The following is a 16704-nucleotide window of genomic DNA, read 5'->3' as shown; positions in this document are numbered from 1 at the left end:
AGCCACTAGTCCGAAATTCAATATCTTTCTGTTTTGTTTCATTCTGTAATAAGAAATCTCGACCGTAATGTCAGTGAAAATTTGTAGAAATCTCAAATTAACTGAGTATTTGAATAAAGATTGTAACTTAATGCAGTGTAAATAATAATACCATGGTTAGTTTTTGTAAAAATAGTAATACGCATGTGCCGTGTTCGTCGTATTATCACTATACTTGATACATAATGATGATAACCTACACGGTCTCTGTGTAGCCAAGTATATAAACGGGTGAGTCACATTTATATTTATTACATTTTGCTGTATCGATGATCTCATGAAATTGTAGGTATGTCAGCGTTGTAAGCATTCACTGCATTGGTAGGTATGCTACGATTGGTCGAGTGTGTCTATGTTAAATAGTTTTGTTTGTTCGTAATTACACTACGATTACAAACTGTAGCTATACCATTCTTCATAAATCATTACAACATGCATTAATCGGTTTAAAAAAATATATAGTTCACCCATTATATATACCATATAGTTACCATTAAATTATACAATTGTATAATTACATTTTATTATTGTAGGTAAAATACTATGGTGACATTAAGTTCTTTCCTATTTATGTGAACTTTGAATTGTTTTGATACCTTTAACTATTTTTTTGAAATTTTATGTGTATTAATTATTTTTGTATACTTTTTTAAATTGCATGCCAGTTATAATACTAGACTTATAATTATTGTGTGTGATTTATTAACGTATGTATAATTACAATTTTCTGAGATATTCATCTCATTTAAATTAAATAAATTAAATGAAAATTTGTTTATTTCACATGGATACATTTATACTGAGCTCCACACTGCTACTGCTAGCTATAGCTAGCAGGATTTGCCTAGTGTGGAGCTCAGTGGCTAATCAATATACCAACTTTTTCTGTGATTTCGACAGATCAAAAGGTCTACTAGGCCTGTTCTGTGGAGGAAGGACATTAACTACCTTTGTTTTTAGTTTACAATAAGTATGTTGTTCATTTTACAATGCACATGAAATTACACCTGATTAATTTTATTCCTTTCTTTCTGTTACATAGATATAGATATTAAAGTTTAATAAAGTAGCTAAGCGAATACATAGTTTGTTTTAACTTTATTTCAAAAGTAAAACTATGAATTTGTGCATTTAAAACACTTTTAGCAAGAATTGAATGATGTTTTTATAAAACTGTTTCAATTTCTCTTAGCGGCTAATACAACAGTCAAAGAAAAACATTTTAAATTAATTTGCTGAGCAATGGGATAAACAATGTCTATCTAATAATTGGCACCAAAAAAATTAGAATACCAGAGTGTACTTATAGATTATTTTTGGTTTCTGCATATCGCCTTTCATATTCAGGTGTAATGTACATAGTAGGAGAATGAGACTTTGATTTTACTTCAATTGATCCTAGCTACTCGGATAATAATAACAATAGTTCAAAAGCTCAAAATATTTCCTTGAATACTTTATAAACTGTCAATATTATAATTACCACCATTTAAACCTGAAAAAATATATTCTTACCTGTTCTGTTCTTTACATTTGATAATTTATCAGATACATTCTTCCATAAATATGTCAGCATAGTGCAGTGTGGAGTGATGATATTTGTCACAAAGGCTATAAGTATTCTACAGAACTCAAAATCTCTCCATAATATATCTTAATTCATTCACTTTATTTAAAGTTTAAGAGCCTAAAAATGTGCAGTCAGTATTGAATGTACTGTGACAGGCAAGGCGCTAAAATATACTGGAACATATCTAACAATGGTCTGTTACAATATATATGGTGCTTTAGCTATCTATATGTATAATTTCATAATGTTTGGTGTTATTTGTACAGTCAAGTTATTAAATATTGTTGCACATAAATTGCTAACAAGATCACTACCACAAAATTAAAATTTTGAAAAAAAAAACCTGACATAGTGGACCATTTTTCATGAAACATGACTAAGAACACTCCCAACTAACACAGCTTTCAAACAAAAAAAACTAAATCTAAATCTAAATTAGTTCAACCATCCGGGCGCTACGATGCCACAGACATACACACAGACAGACAGACAGACATACACGTCATACTTATAACACCCCTCGTTTTTGCGTTGGGGGTTAAAAATATGTACATACAACATTAATTTGTACAAATAATTAGGGTAATAAGAATTTGATCATATATTTACTTACACATAATCTCACGCCTGTATTCCCAAACAGGGCTGGTAGAGTACATGAAACTGCTTTCAGTGCTACTCTTGGCAATTACAAGGTTGAAAGAAAACGAAATTATGGTTGTAAAATTGCATTCATATTTTTAGCACTTTATTTGTCTTGATTTATGGCCCACGCTTGTGGCCTATTTTCCATGTCCATAAATACGAAGAAGACAGTAGTTCTAGCGCAGGGTTACACTTTCCAGCCGTCCATCTCGCTGGAAGGCGTACCCTTAGATGTAGTCGATAAGTTCTGCTACGCATCGGCAAGGCGGCCACGATGTTCGGTAGGCTACGTGCAAGAGTATGGAATAACAAACACCTTACGACAAAGACAGCCTTTTAAGAGGCCGTGAAAACCATGATAGGTCCTGGTTTCAAAACTTAGCCCGAAAACGGGCTATTAGGCACAATGAGAGTCGCTTTTGTGCGGACTCTCATCTAAGTTTTAATTGTGACAGATGTGGTAGATTATGCCGATCGCGAATTGGATTACATAGCCACAAGCGGAGCTGTCGCTCGATTAGAGATGCTGCTTAAATCATCTGTAAAGATGGATAAGGCCTAATGATGATGATGATGATTTGTCTTGATTTATAATACTTGACTATACAGACAGACAATATTGCCTTGTCATTATCAATGTAGATTTGTTTGAAAATCAGTCAATCCCACACATTTTAATATTATAATAACAAACCCTTCTGTGACGGAAAATCACAAGTCTAATATCTCCCATTATTCTCTGAACACTAAATAAGTGCATGTAGTAAATGTTAGTTAGTAAGTAATCATACCTAAATTATATTTAGCTTCGGTTTCGGTGTATCTAAATAGAAGATTAACTTTTTTTTAGCACTATCGTTTTCGAATGTACGTGCTAGACAGGTGCTTAGAAAATGGTTTATCTGTAGTAAAGACCTAATCTGTAATGCTTTTCCAGTAGAGATTATCTAATTACTAATAGTAAATATACGATGATTAACTCCTTAATTCATAATCTCGCGGAAATCAGGTAGAATTCACTCATGGAATCTGCTGGAAAAGCATCCCACCAACCCATAACTTCTACCTACTGGCGTCATGAAACAGTATACTATGGCGTACACAGAACTAACATGGTGGTAGTAGATAATAAAACACTGTTTCAATTGTTTCAGACACTAACATCGCATAATAAATATGAAATCAATGATTGCAACAAGAAACCGGAATCAGTAACTAGATATGTCGGTGTCGCATGGCGTGTGATCAGGTGTCGGAGGGTTGTGTGTGTGTGATGTTGTAGTGGGCGTGGGGGGGGTGCAAGTGATGACAGTCGCGGTGATGCGGAGGAATGGTGGACGTGGCTGCGGAGCGCCGGGCCACCGCCGCCCGCTACGACGCTGCCCACAGTCTCACCAAGTAAGTACCTCTTACTTCAAATCACTATTATTTAATTTGTCATCCACTATTTCTTTCCTAGCAGGATTTGTAGGCACACCAGTCACCACATAATAAGTCCCGTAAAAAAGAAAATAACGTCACGGCAAAATGCGGGAGTTAGCAACAGTCTTAATCGTAATAAGTACCTATAAAATTTGTTGAGTTTTTGAACACAAAAAAAATGGTTGGCATTCAAATTCACGATAAGCGGCACCGTTACTAGGTCCATAGGGACAATTAAGAAAATCAAAGCCAAATATTTCGGAAAAAAAAAGTATCTACACCCTGTTTTTGAATTCCGTTAACTTTAAGGGAAGATTCTTTAGTTTAAATACAATCAATTTCACTAAGCAACTAGCCTCGTAACTCGGTTATCGAATTATTACAAAAAAAATTAATTACTGACCACGTGTGTATGCCCCCTTACCACTTCCTAATGTTATTTGTTTTGACATGTGCCGTCAAACACTTGACAATGATTTTAATGTTATGATTAAGGTCCTTTCACACTAATTAATCCATTTATTATGTATGGAAACATAAAAAAAATGTTTTTTCGAATTTAACAAAAAGCGATATACAGGGTGGTTCCTGATGATGAACCTAACTGCGTGTCGAATTTAACGGAAAACAAAAAAAAACACGGTGTATAGAACTTTGGTAATCTAGTAATCTGTAGAATTATATCTATTATATATCCTATACTTACACTAGTGTAGGTACTACGCATAATGTCTGTGTTATAAAATACTGTCATCATTAAAAAAAACCTTCATTATACCTACTCGTATCACTTACGGAGCATCGGTGTGACCTCAACTAGTTCATCATTTACGTCTAACTCTTGGCACTGAAGAGTAAGAGACACTATCGCTTAGTTAAACTATGACTTCATTTATTACGATACCTATACATACATAATTATCATTTCCCGTGTCACATAACGTATGTACATATACATAACGTAATTTTCAGTATATTGCAATACCGATGAAGAGATTTGTATAAGTCAATTTGGTCATAGGTAGTCTTTTTATAGGGCAACTTACGGAACACTTGAAAGTTGTATTTTCAGTTGTTTGTCTACTCGGTTTCGTTTCGTGGAACAATAACTGCTGGTTTATTCACGACGGCCCAGGGTCATACGGAACGGCAAATAAATCCTTATAAAACCACCTAATGTGGTCGTCTCCGCCGGCAGTTCAAATGATTTATTTATCGTATGGCGTATATCGTTTCTCTACTTATATATTTAAAATGTAGGACTTCAGAAGTTCAGATACTTCCCACCAAATTTGGTGAGGGGGACACTCAGACGACACGAGTGTGTGTGTTAGTTTTACTAATATTTTTGAAATAGAGATCCTTTAAAGAGTGATCTTATCTAGATAGTCAGAACGTATATAATTTTATACTTAAATGACTAACTGTGCACTTTATTCTCTTTATACTTAGTTTAATACTCTCTGTCATGATCACTTGATCAGTCAGTGTCAGTAGGACCTATTCGGAGCAACCAATAAACAGTCAATAATTTGTATTCATTGGTATAGTTCACATGTCAAGTCTCCGCTATTGACCGTTGACATTTTGCCGTTAACCCCTAATATGATCAGCGATCATTCTATTGAGTCTCATTGGCAGGAAGCAGCCATCCGCGCTCGCCGCGTAATCAACCACAAATCATCGGCTAAACAGATGACTATTACCTACTCAGTACAGTCGAGTTCAGTTACATCTATACACTTACTTATTTATTAAAACATTTTATATATTTTTGTTCAAGGTTCCATCACAAGCCTTATTGAACTTTTCCGTGGGACTAATCACTAGTAGATCTGTATAAGAATGTCTTTTGGTATTTATTTTATTCAATATGTCTATTTAACTAAGTATTATTAGCCATTCCACTCGCGGACATCGCTTAAAAAACCTCGCGACGTAAAGTAACAATATAACCATAGTTCTTAGGCTTTACTTGTAGCGCGGCGATAGGATCGCGGAGTGAGAATTAGAAATTTGGTAAACAAAGAAGCAGTCGTCGTCAACCTATCTTCTTAGGACAAATATTAGATGTTAAGAATTTTAACCAGAACGAGAATAGAACAGGTCATAGATAGGTCGTAAATAGGTACCATTGACAACATTGACAGCTCACAAAATGAACCAACAGTTTCAAATGTCTGCTTCTTTAGGATTTTTATTATGCAAACTTTCCAGAACTAAATTAGGAAATTTTAAATAATACAGATTAAAACAAATCCTTTCAAATGTATAATGGTTTTTATTATTTATAAATAAATATCAAATACACTTTTATAATTTTAGTGTTAGAAAACAATAGAGTATTTTATTTAAATGTTTGTTTATCATACTGCTATCGTAAAATTTTCTCATATAAAAGACCTCGTGCTTCGTGCTTTGACGTTCTCTCTAATGCTAAAAAAAATGAGGTATACACGTAACTGTGTTTTTTATGTTTAATTTTCTTATATACCTAGACCCCTTCTGGGTAAAAGGCTAAAAGCCTCATCCAGCTGCTTCCATCTGCTGTGTCTCTTCTATGCTTCGCCATGACTCTTTGTACGATTTAAACAAAGGTTAATATGCTGCCAAAACATGTTCTTTATGAGTCCTCTTCATGGTTATTCAATTGGGCACAATTACAGAATAAATGCGGTGAATGTATATAATTAAAAAAAAACGCATTTTTAACCCCCGACGCAAAAACGACGGGGTGTTATAAGTTTGACGTGTCTGTCTGTCTGTCCGTCTGTCTGTCTGTCTGTCTGTCTGTCTATCTGTCTGTCTGTCTGTCTGTCTGTCTATTTGTCTGTTTGTCTGTCTGTGTGTGTGTCTGCCTGTGGCATCGTAGCTCCCGAACGGATGAACCGATTTGAGCATTTCTTTTTTTGTCAACAATTTTTTTAACTACTAGGATTGAATAAGCTAGTAATTCTGAGTAGAAATAGCATTTTTTTTTCAAAAATATCAAACTTCATAAAATGGCAAAAAAAAAAAGAAATGCTCATTTAGATTTAGTTTTTTTTATCTGGAAGCTGAGTTAGTCGGGAGTGTTCTTTTCTTAGCTATGTTTCATGAAAATCGGTCTACTATGTCGCAGTCTCGCAGTCGGGGGTTTTTTCAAAATTTTAATTTTGTGGTTAGGTTATTGAGCATCGTTTCGGATAGAACAGATAGAAGGAACAGATAAATAAAATTGGCCATAGTCCCTAAACCATTTCGATATAAACACTGTATGATAGTTAAATTCGACATCAAAGTCGTAGTTAGCGTAAGCGCCATGCCAGGTTCTCTAAATGGCCGCGACAGATCCTAAACATTATTTTTTACAAATAACAGAGGCTAGACTATGTCCAGATATTCTGCTTTGTGGATCATGTGTAGTTGAAGTTCGCACCGTACAATTTTTGTTCCGTCAACTGGCGTTGCGCCTAGCGGACGCCAGCGGGAACTAACGAGCGCGGATTGCGAGCGGAATGCGCGCGGATTGCGAGCGGAACGCCAGCGTTCGTCCGGCGCACCGCTATCTTTGCGCTCAGCTAACGCTGCTCTATCAAAACGCTTTATGTGTGGCGGAGGCTTTAACGATACAGTCTTTATATACACTGAACCAATAGGGTATATTTAATAGTGCACTGAACACTATCCACTTACACAAATATATGCAAGGTGCTCGCGAGGAACCCATATAACTTTAACGGCATATTCTTGGTCACATTTTAAGACTAAAATGTCATATAAACTTTTCTAGATTTCGTCTAGTTTCAGAGTTATTGCCAATTAAAAAAAAAAAACATTTCCGTATAGTTACTCAGAAAAGGTCTTCTTAACGGCGCTGATGCGCAGTTGTGGAGCATAGTCTCACAGTAGTCATTGATAGATGTCAAAATGTGACAAGAAAAACTTCCAAAAAATTTGGTTTTTAGAAAAATAAATTAAGGAACTCATTTTAATTGCCAACTTCATGGATAAAAATTACTTTATATGTGAAAATACGTCCAAAAAAGTAAAAAAAAAAATAAAAAAAAAAAATTTAAAATTCATATAACATTTTTTCTTTCTTTTGGCCTCAGAAACGCGTGGTTCAAGTTATGCGGGTTCCTCGCGAGCACCTTGTATATCTGACTCTGATCACTCAAATACCTGAACTCTAGAGTTATAAACGCGTGCTCAGATATATTTTTTGGAGTCAATTTTTTTATGTAAGACGTAAGTGTCCGCAACTACAATACTACATACATGTCATATGTAGAATAGTTACAATTTTCTACACGTTTAACCATAACCATAAACGAAGCTTTTTTATCATGACATGACGATACTTACAGGGTTGTTCCTTACATATTTTGGAGCGAACGTGGCAACGTGTATCGTGTACCAGCACGACGCAGTTGCCGTGCAGTTCCCCCATACAACTTGCACTTGGGTTGCAGGTTGCAGTCCGTCTGTATCGTCCCATGACTAAAATTTTGGTAACGTTTATTCAATAGTGCATCATATCGTTGTTCTAATATACTGTAGTACCTCTTATAGTAGCGGGGCAGTGAGTTAAGTTGTTGACTCTGTTGACGTATCGTAAGTCTTGCAACAATTGTTTGATTAGGTGTAAGGCGAGCTGGGCACGCAATTTGCCTCGCGTAATGAGAGCACCGATGATCGTCACGGCCTTGTCACAGTATAATAATTTTATTCAACACAGTGACAAACCGTAATTGCTCTCACACCTTTTTCCCGCCCTTTCACGACATTTTAATAAACGTAGCATGTATGTAGTTGTGCTCAATGTAAGTACCTAAATGTTATTTCAACATTGAAGCGGTTGGTGCGTGTGTTCGTTTCAGTCGCTTGTAGGTGTGAAGCCAAGGTGCTGATAACAGTAATTGTGCTGTGGCCTGTTATCGGCGCGAAGATGTGTGAGGCAGTATCACACACACTACACGTTACGCTTGTGGGCGCGTATAGTAGCGCTTCCAGGAAACGCGAGTAAGTTTCTCGGAACCGATCCACGGTCGCAGCGCATTTTCTTTCACAAATTATGAGATATCAGATACAGAGGCTTACGATTACGACATGAGATACACGGGGTTGGATCAATCGTTTTATCATATGCATTGAATATATTATGTTATGAATATTATGATACGAACTCAAACAGCACAGCCCACTGTTCTATTATCAAAGTGTCATTCCAAAATAGTCCACGCAGGCATGCTTACTTGCCAGCGTCAACAGTACTTATAAATTACATGCCTAGCAGTAGAGTAAGAAATGTACATATCAGACAAACGTGTGATATGACTGAGTTGTACTCGTGTATACAATTTTTCTGAGCCGTAACGTACGTACGCTGTCGAGTAACATATTCTAAAACACCTAAGACTCATGGTAGAGGCCTTTGTTCATTAGAGCCGGAAATTGGTACCGTTTTGCATAGCGTGCCGTAAATAAGACTCATTAATTTTCTTCTCTATCGTAACCCTGAAACATAAACACCTACATACCTATATGCAACAGGGGCGGCCTTAATAGGATCTGCTACTGTTAATGTTTAAAACCATACATTTATATGATTCATCATCCTCCTTGCGTTATCCCGGCATTTGCCATGGCTCATGGGAGCCTGAGCTCCGCTTTGACAACGAATCCCAAGATTTAGCGTAGACACTAGTTTTACGAAAGCGACTGCCATCTGACCTTCCAACCCGAAGGGTAACTAGGCCGTATTGGAATAAGTCCGGTTTCCACCGAAAAGCGACTGGCAAATATCAAATGACATTTCGCACATAAGTTCCGAAAACTCATTGGTACGTGCCGGGGTTCGAACCCGCGACCTCTCATACATTTATATGATTATAACACATATTTTGAAATGGTCATTTCATTATATTTGATTTGATACTCTATATTATAGTGTTAAGAAACTATCTTTCTTCTACCCGTGGTTTGGGCTGTAGGGTGTGCCAAAGAAATTGATCAACATAATTACGTTAAATTAAGTTAAACTCTCCTTCTGACGCTACTGCGAAAATGCACGTGGCTTACTCGTACATAATAGGTATCAAATCTATGTACTTCTAAGGCATAAAATACCTGTGATGTAGTGGATAGGCTGAAAATTGCTTATTGTCGTCAAACTTATTTCTAAAGAAGTAAACAGTATATCTATTACAAGATCTATCTTATTGGAAAACTCTAAAAATCTGACCAACAATCTTCGGCTTCGCTTCAAAATTGACCTCTCTAAGGGCCGGTTGCATCAATCCGTCTGTCACCGTTAAAGCGTTCGTTATATTTCTATGGGAAGTTCCATAGACGTCTGCTGCGTGAGTTGCGTGACGATGATGTATCTGTCAAATGTGGTTGATGCAACTGGCCCTAAAACTACGGTTGCATAAAATACTATTAACCAATAAGAATTATTTTAAGCATACTTAGTCAACTTGCATAAATAAAAAGTGTACTCTCTCACTAAAAGAAAAAAAAACCTAACTATACCTCGTTTTTTTTAGAATTAGAAATTTGGTAAACAAAGAAGTAATCGTCAACCTATCTTCTTAGTCCGTTTTGACATTATCCGATCCGATATCGGATGTCGGAAGGATTTCAATGGAAGAATTCCAAGATGGCTCCTGTAATGTATGGGATATCGGTCCGACATCCGATTTTGGATCGGATAATGTGAAAACGCACTTATACACAAATATGACAAATATTACATGTTAAGAATTTGAAACCAGAACGAGAACATAACAGGTCAATATTAGTTATTTTGTTTTACGTTATGGTGAAAACAGTTCTTATTTATCGATAAAATGGAAACGGAACTGTTTCAGAACACTACCGTGATACCAACTCTTTTGCTAGAGATTACCAAGAAGGCAGCACAAGGAATTTTTTTTATTGCACCCATAGGTATATTAGCCGCATCATTTGCTAAGCAAAATTGGAGTGATTATTTATTTATTTATTTTTCGAGAAACCAACATTAAGAGGACTACGTGACGGCGTTTTTGCAAACCACTTGGGCCTGCCTCTGGCTGATCCATTGCAATAATCACAGTCGAATGCCACTAAAACACACAGCACAAAATAGAATACATATTAATAATAAAGTAATAAAATAAGTGCTCGTATCATGACGTTAATATATGTATAAATGAATAAATACCATTGACAACATTGACAGCTCATAAAATGAACCGATAGTTCCAGATGTCTGCTTCTTTAGGTTTTTTAATATGCAACCTTTCCAGAACTAAATACCTAAGGAAATTTTAAATAATACAGATTAAAAAAAATACTTTTAAATTAAATGAATAATTGTAAGTATTATTTATATAAATAACAAACACACTTTTATAATTTTAGTGTAGAAAACAATAGAGTATTTTATTAAAATGTCTGTTTATGTTATGATACTGACAGTTGATGGATGACAGTTGTGGCAAAAATGTCTTATATAAAAGATCTCGTGCTCGTGCTTTTACATTCTCTCTAATGCTAAAAAAAAACGGAATATAAAAACAACACGGGGTATGTACTTACAGTCAACCAATTGGAACAACAACAACAAGCAGTAAGAGATTTTTTACAATCTGATTTACAACGTCACTGTGACATAGTTCTACAGTGACCCTAGTAGGGTTCCAATTGGTTGACATAATTTCAAATAAAAAATATTCTAAGATAGTAATCGTAAAATATGAATTTCTTCAATTGTCAAATAAAGCAGGGATATTCTGCACCACAACCACAATGAAGTAAGTTTTTTTCTTTTAACTTAGTGCTTTCAATTTTACCGATTTTAAAATTTAAGTAATGTCACGACGCTTAAGTATTTATTTACAGGCAATCGTACAGTCCAAGGTCAAATAAGGACGGGACGCCGCTATTAGCAAGAGCGAGCGTCCTTATTTGACCTTGGTACGGTCATCTCAGGTGTGTGTGTGTGTGTGTGTGTGTGTGTGTGTGTGTGTGTGTGTGTGTGTGTGTGTGTGTGTGTGTGTGTGTGTGTGTGTGTGTGTGTGTGTGTGTGTGTGTGTGTGTGTGTGTGTGTGTGTGTGTGCGTGTGTGTGTGTGTGTGTGTGTGTGTGTGTGTGTGTGTGTGTGTGTGTGTGTGTGTGTGTGTGTGTGTGTGTGTGTGTGTGTGTGTGTGTGTGTGTGTGTGTGTGTGTGTGTGTGTGTGTGTGTGTGTGTGTGTGTGTGTGTGTGTGTGTGTGTGTGTGTGTGTGTGTGTGTGTGTGTGTGTGTGTGTGTGTGTGTGTGTGTGTGTGTGTGTGTGTGTCTGTGTGTGTGTGTGTGTGTGTGTGTGTGTGTGTGTGTGTGCGTGCGCGTGCGCGTGCGCGTGCGCGTGCGCGTGCGCGTGTGCGTGTGCGTGTGCGTGTGCGTGTGCGTGTGTACAATATACACTACTTTCCCATTAATTGTGTCGTTGGTACTGTAGATAGTCAATTACCATAGAAATTACATCAGCTACTATCAACAATGGACCTTTAGGGTCAGTTGCACCAAACCGTCTGTCACCGTTAAAGCATTCGTTAAATTTTATTGTATGGACAGTTCCATAGGCGTCTGCTGCGTGACGATGATGTGTGTGTCAAATGTGGTTGATGCAACGGGCCCTTAGTCTAAAAACGTCACAATGAAAGATGTGAAATGTGCAATTAGTCACAAAAATAAATTGTTTTTAGTATTCAACACTCCCGTGTCCCAGAACTCGAAGAATCCCAATTCATCCAATGTTCTTATACTGCTGCGAGTGAAAGGGGCACTAATGATGATATTTATGACTTGATCGATGCACAGAATGAGCCACTGAGTAAGTACTTACCTATAGTAAACCTTCATAAACCTAAATACTGAAACTCTGCCCGGTGGTTCGGTGTTAGGGCTTGCAATTATCCGTCCAATTCGAAATCCGGATGATTCGACTCGATATTTGAAAATCCGGATATTCGGATAAAATGGATATTTCGAATATTTTTTATTTTATTTAATAAATCTCATAATTAGTAACATAATCTCATAATTAGTAACATGATACGAAAAACACGTCGTAGGAAATTGTTATTTTATAATCAGGCTTGAGCTGTTGTTCGTAACCTTAATGTTAGGTTAGGTTACTTAGTTATTTCATTCTTGCCTTTTTTAGGGTTCCGTAGTCAACTAGGAACCCTTATAGCTTCGCCATGTCTGTTTGTCCGTCCGTCCGTCCGTCCGTCCGTCCGTCCGTCCGTCCGTCCGTCCGTCCGCGGATAATCTCAGTAACCGTAAGCACTAGAAAGCTGAAATTTGGTAGCAATATGTATATCAATCTCGCCAACAAAGTGCAAAAATAAAAAATGGAAAAAAATGTTTTATTAGGGTACCACCCCTACATGTAAAGTGGGGGCAGATTTTTTTTTTCATTCCAACCCCAACGTGTGATACATCGTTGGATAGGTATTTAAAAATGAATAAGGGTTTACTTAGATCGTTTTTTGATAATATTAATATTTTCGGAAATAATCGCTCTTAAAGGAAAAAAAAGTGCGTCCCCCCCCCTCTAACTTTTGAACCATATATTTAAAAAATATGAAAAAAATCACAAAAGTAGAACTTTATAAAGACTTTCTAGGAAAATTGTTTTGAACTTGATAGGTTCAGTAGTTTTTGAGAAAAATACGGAAAACTACGGAACCCTACACTGAGCGTGGCCCGACACGCTCTTGGCCGGTTTTTATGAAATGACTTCAGTTGCCCATAAGATATATGATTTTATTTTTATGTAATTTTGACTAATATTTGATATTAATGAATTTTAATGCTAGAGACATAATCTGATTGCCATATGAGGCAAAACGTCATGTTGTGATCGTTTAGATCGAATATTACCTAAAAAAGGTATTACCTACCTACTCCTTGTTTAAATATCAGATTGCATTTACGAGGTTTTCATTGCCGATTTATTCAAATGCAAAAAGAACTATGACATATTACAAACACCATTTAGCTTTGTTAAATAACAAGGCTGAATGATCTTTCTCTCTAATAATTTTCACCTCTTATCTTTGATGACTTCGTGACTCCATTCCAGTTACACTTGGGACTCTCGGGTAGACGTTCTTAGCCAGAGGGCCTTACGTTACGTATACAGCGAAAAAGTTTTGGTGTTGCAACACTTGCAACCTATTTTGAAAGGATAAAATGTAAAAGCGTATCTGCTTAACTACTTCATCTTGTTCTGCAGTTCAATACTAAACAGGTCTTCCGCCGCGGGATACATAGAAGACTTCTTTTTGTCAGAAAATTTGAACAGTTTTAGTTCTGTTTGCAATTTATTTATTTATTTATAATGTATTCGGATGCTAACAATAATGAAAGTGCAGCGTTTGATACGGTACTCAGTGTCACTTGATTGATTGAGTTAAATTGATATACATTTACATGAGATTATCCACAAATATTCATGAAAAAAACCCTGCCTGCTAAGCCGCGGTCCCGGCGGATTCGAATCCCGGTAAGGGCATTTATTTGTGTGATGAGCATAGATATTTGTTCCTGAGTCTTGGATGTTTTCTGTGTATATAAGTATGTATTTATCTATATAAGTATGTATTCGTATCGTCGCCTAGCACCCATAGTACAAGCTTTGCTTAGTTTGGGGCTAGGTTGATCTATGTAAGATGTCCCCCAATATTTTTGTTTATTATTTATTTACTTATAGTCATACTTGTTATGGAGAATTTTTGGCCAAAAGCTGCACTTTTGGATGGAAGCAAGCCGCTTTGCATGGTGATAGTAGACTTTATAGTAAACGATTTTTTCCGAGGATATCGAAATTTCATCTCTTAGGAAGCCGAGCGTAGCGAGGTGTTTTATGAAAATGAAAAAAATTCTATCTTTTTATTGTATCGTCCGATTTTGACAAAACGTATCTCAAATGAAAGGTATTAATTTGTGTAATTAAAAAAAAATACAAAGAAAAAAAATTTAAAATAAAAGTAAGAAAAAAATAAAAAAAGTAAATTTCCGTCTCGCACTGAATAACTTCAAAGAATGACAGACAAAATGTACAATGTCGATATACAAGTTTTTTTTAATCGAAGACAGATAAATTTTTAGTTGAAAACTGAAGACCGCATCGAAATCAGATCAGCATTTTTTAAGATACAAGTTGCCAAAGTTGGGAAAGATCGCTTTATATGGCCACTTTGAAATTCCTTTGCCAGAAAGTCAGAAATAACATGTTTTTCTGACACAGAAAAATACATAGTAACAGTACACATCAAACTAAAATTAAAAATTCCGAGGATATTATAATTTCATCCCTTAGAACGACGAGCGTAGCGAGGTCGGTTACGAAAACCGAAAAAAAATCTCATTTTTTTGTACGTCGTCCGATTTTGACAAAACATGTTTCATTTGAAAGGTATTACTTTATGTAACTTAAAAAAAATATTGAAAAAAATTGGAAAAAAATGTAAGATTTAAAAAAAAAAACCTTAATTTTCGTATCACACTGAATAACCGCAAAAAACGGTAGACACGGTGTATGATTTCGATATATGATTTTTTTAAATTAAAGAAAAATAAATGCATGATTATAAACTAAAAACCGAATCGAAATCGAATCAGTAGTTTTTAAGATGCAAGTTGTCAAAGTTGGCTTAGTTTGTTTATATGGTCGCTTATAATAGTTATAATATAAATTCCTTAGCCAGAAAGTCAGAAACATTATATTTTTCTTACAGTTAAAAGTATGCATAGGTAATAGACATCATTATAAACATTTTTTTACAAGGATATAAAAATTTCATTCCTTAGAAACCCTTACAAAGACGATCCAATAAAAAAAACTGCCTTTTTTTTGTTTTTCGTAACAGACATCGCTACGCTCGGCTTTCCAAGGGATGAATTTTTTATATCCTCATAAAAAATTGTTTATTATGATGTCTATTACCTATGCATACTTTTAACTGTGAGAAAAATATAATGTTTCTGACTTTCTGGCTAAGGAATTTATAAGCGACCATATAAACAAACTAAGCCAACTTTGACAAATTGCATCTTAAAAACTACTGATTCGATTTCGATTCGGTTTTTAGTTTATAATCATACATTTATTTGTCTTTAATTTAAAAAAATCATATATCGAAATTATAAACCGTGTCTACCGTTTTTTGCGGTTATTCAGTGTGATACGAAAATTAAGGTTTTTTTTTTTTAAATCTTACATTTTTTTTCCAATTTTTTTCAATATTTTTTTTAAGTTACATAAAGTAATACCTTTCAAATGAAACATGTTTTGTCAAAATCGGACGACGTACAAAAAAATGAGATTTTTTTTTCGGTTTTCGTAACCGACCGCGCTACGCTCGTCGTTCTAAGGGATGAAATTATAATATCCTCGGAATTTTTAATTTTATTTTGATGTGTACTGTTACTATGTATTTTTCTGTGTCCGAAAAACATATTATTTCTGACTTTCTGGCAAAGGAATTTCAAAGTGGCCATATAAAGCGATCTTTCCCAACTTTGGCAACTTGTATCTTAAAAAATGCTGATCTGATTTCGATGCGGTCTTCAGTTTTCAACTAAAAATTTATCTGTCTTCGATTAAAAAAAAAACTTGTATATCGACATTGTACATTTTGTCTGTCATTCTTTGAAGTTATTCCGTGCGAGACGGAAATTTACTTTTTTTTATTTTTTTCTTACTTTTATTTTAAATTTTTTTTCTTTGTATTTTTTTTTAGTTACACAAATTAATACCTTTCATTTGAGATACGTTTTGTCAAAATCGGACGATACAATAAAAAGATAGAATTTTTTTCATTTTCATAAAACACCTCGCTACGCTCGGCTTCTTAAGGGATGAAATTTCGATATCCTCGGAAAAAATCGTTTACTATGATGTCTACTATCACCATGCAAAGCGACTTGCTTCCATCCAAAGGTGCAGCTTTCTTTTCATAACTAGTATGACTATTATTAAATAAGGTAGTAGTGCCACTCAAGGAGTAATT

General features: G+C 35.4%; 1 protein-coding gene across 3 annotated transcripts in view; it reads left to right on the top strand.

Annotated features, from left to right (window-relative positions):
• Positions 1-36: 36 nt before the first annotated feature.
• Positions 37-16704, top strand: part of LOC125240919 — a 76214-nt gene continuing 59546 nt past the window's right edge. Inside the window, exons 1-2 of one of the 3 annotated variants that reach the window (XM_048149113.1) lie at positions 37-270; positions 3409-3652. Coding sequence is in view for 1 of the 3 variants with exons in the window: in XM_048149111.1 (XP_048005068.1) it covers positions 3585-3652 (68 nt within the window). In the remaining 2 variants the exon portion in view is untranslated. Of the gene's footprint in view, positions 271-3408; positions 3653-16704 lie in introns of those variants that run through there. The other 2 variants (XM_048149111.1, XM_048149106.1) reach the window with 2 other exon arrangements.

Source organism: Leguminivora glycinivorella, chromosome Z (genome assembly GCF_023078275.1).
Source record: "Leguminivora glycinivorella isolate SPB_JAAS2020 chromosome Z, LegGlyc_1.1, whole genome shotgun sequence".
Taxonomy (NCBI): Eukaryota; Metazoa; Arthropoda; class Insecta; order Lepidoptera; family Tortricidae; genus Leguminivora; species Leguminivora glycinivorella.
The sequence above is the reverse complement of the archived record's forward strand: the minus strand, read 5'-3'. Positions and strand labels throughout refer to the sequence as shown.